Source organism: Eimeria mitis, genomic scaffold, assembly GCF_000499745.2.
Source record: "Eimeria mitis Houghton genomic scaffold, Emh_scaff1179, whole genome shotgun sequence".
Classification (NCBI taxonomy): domain Eukaryota; phylum Apicomplexa; class Conoidasida; order Eucoccidiorida; family Eimeriidae; genus Eimeria; species Eimeria mitis.
In genome coordinates this window covers 12,393-12,834 of record NW_013568048.1, presented here as the reverse complement: position 1 = coordinate 12,834, position 442 = coordinate 12,393, and the positions used below count along the sequence as shown (strand labels likewise).

Sequence of the window (442 nt, the reverse complement as noted above, 5' to 3'; positions counted from 1 at the left end):
TGCTGCTGCTGCTGCTGCTGCTGCTGCTGCTGCTGCTGCGGTGGCTGCTGCAGACAAACCATGCCCCCCTGCTGCTGCAGCAAGAGCTGCTGCTGCTGCTGCGGCGGCGGCGGCGGTTGTGGTACGGGCACTCTGTAGCGCGGGTCTTGCAGCTGCTGCTGCTGCTGCTGCTGCTGCGGCTGCGGCATGAGGCATGGTTGCTGCTGCTGCTGCTGCGGCTGCTGCTGCAGGGGAATTTGCTGCTGCTGGACGTGTGGCAGTAGCAACAGATCCTGCTGCTGCTGCTGCTGCTGCGGCTGCTGCTGTTGCTGCTGCTGCGGCGGCGGCACAGAATACGGTATCATTATCTGCTGCTGCTGCGGGATGCGCTGCTGCTGCTGCAGGTGGTGGTGGTGATGCTGCTGCTGCTGCTGCTGCTGAAATTGTTGCTGCTGCAGCAGAA

At 64.0% G+C, this 442-nt stretch overlaps 1 protein-coding gene across 1 annotated transcript in view; it reads right to left on the bottom strand.

Annotated features, from left to right (window-relative positions):
* EMH_0031220 (uncharacterized protein) overlaps nucleotides 1-442 on the bottom strand; it is a gene marked incomplete at both ends in the record, with an annotated part of 4,961 nt that overhangs the window by 1,482 nt on the left and 3,037 nt on the right. The window contains one exon of the mRNA XM_013494499.1: nucleotides 3-442. Within this exon, the coding sequence (XP_013349953.1) occupies nucleotides 3-442 (440 nt within the window). The remainder of the gene's footprint in view (nucleotides 1-2) is intronic.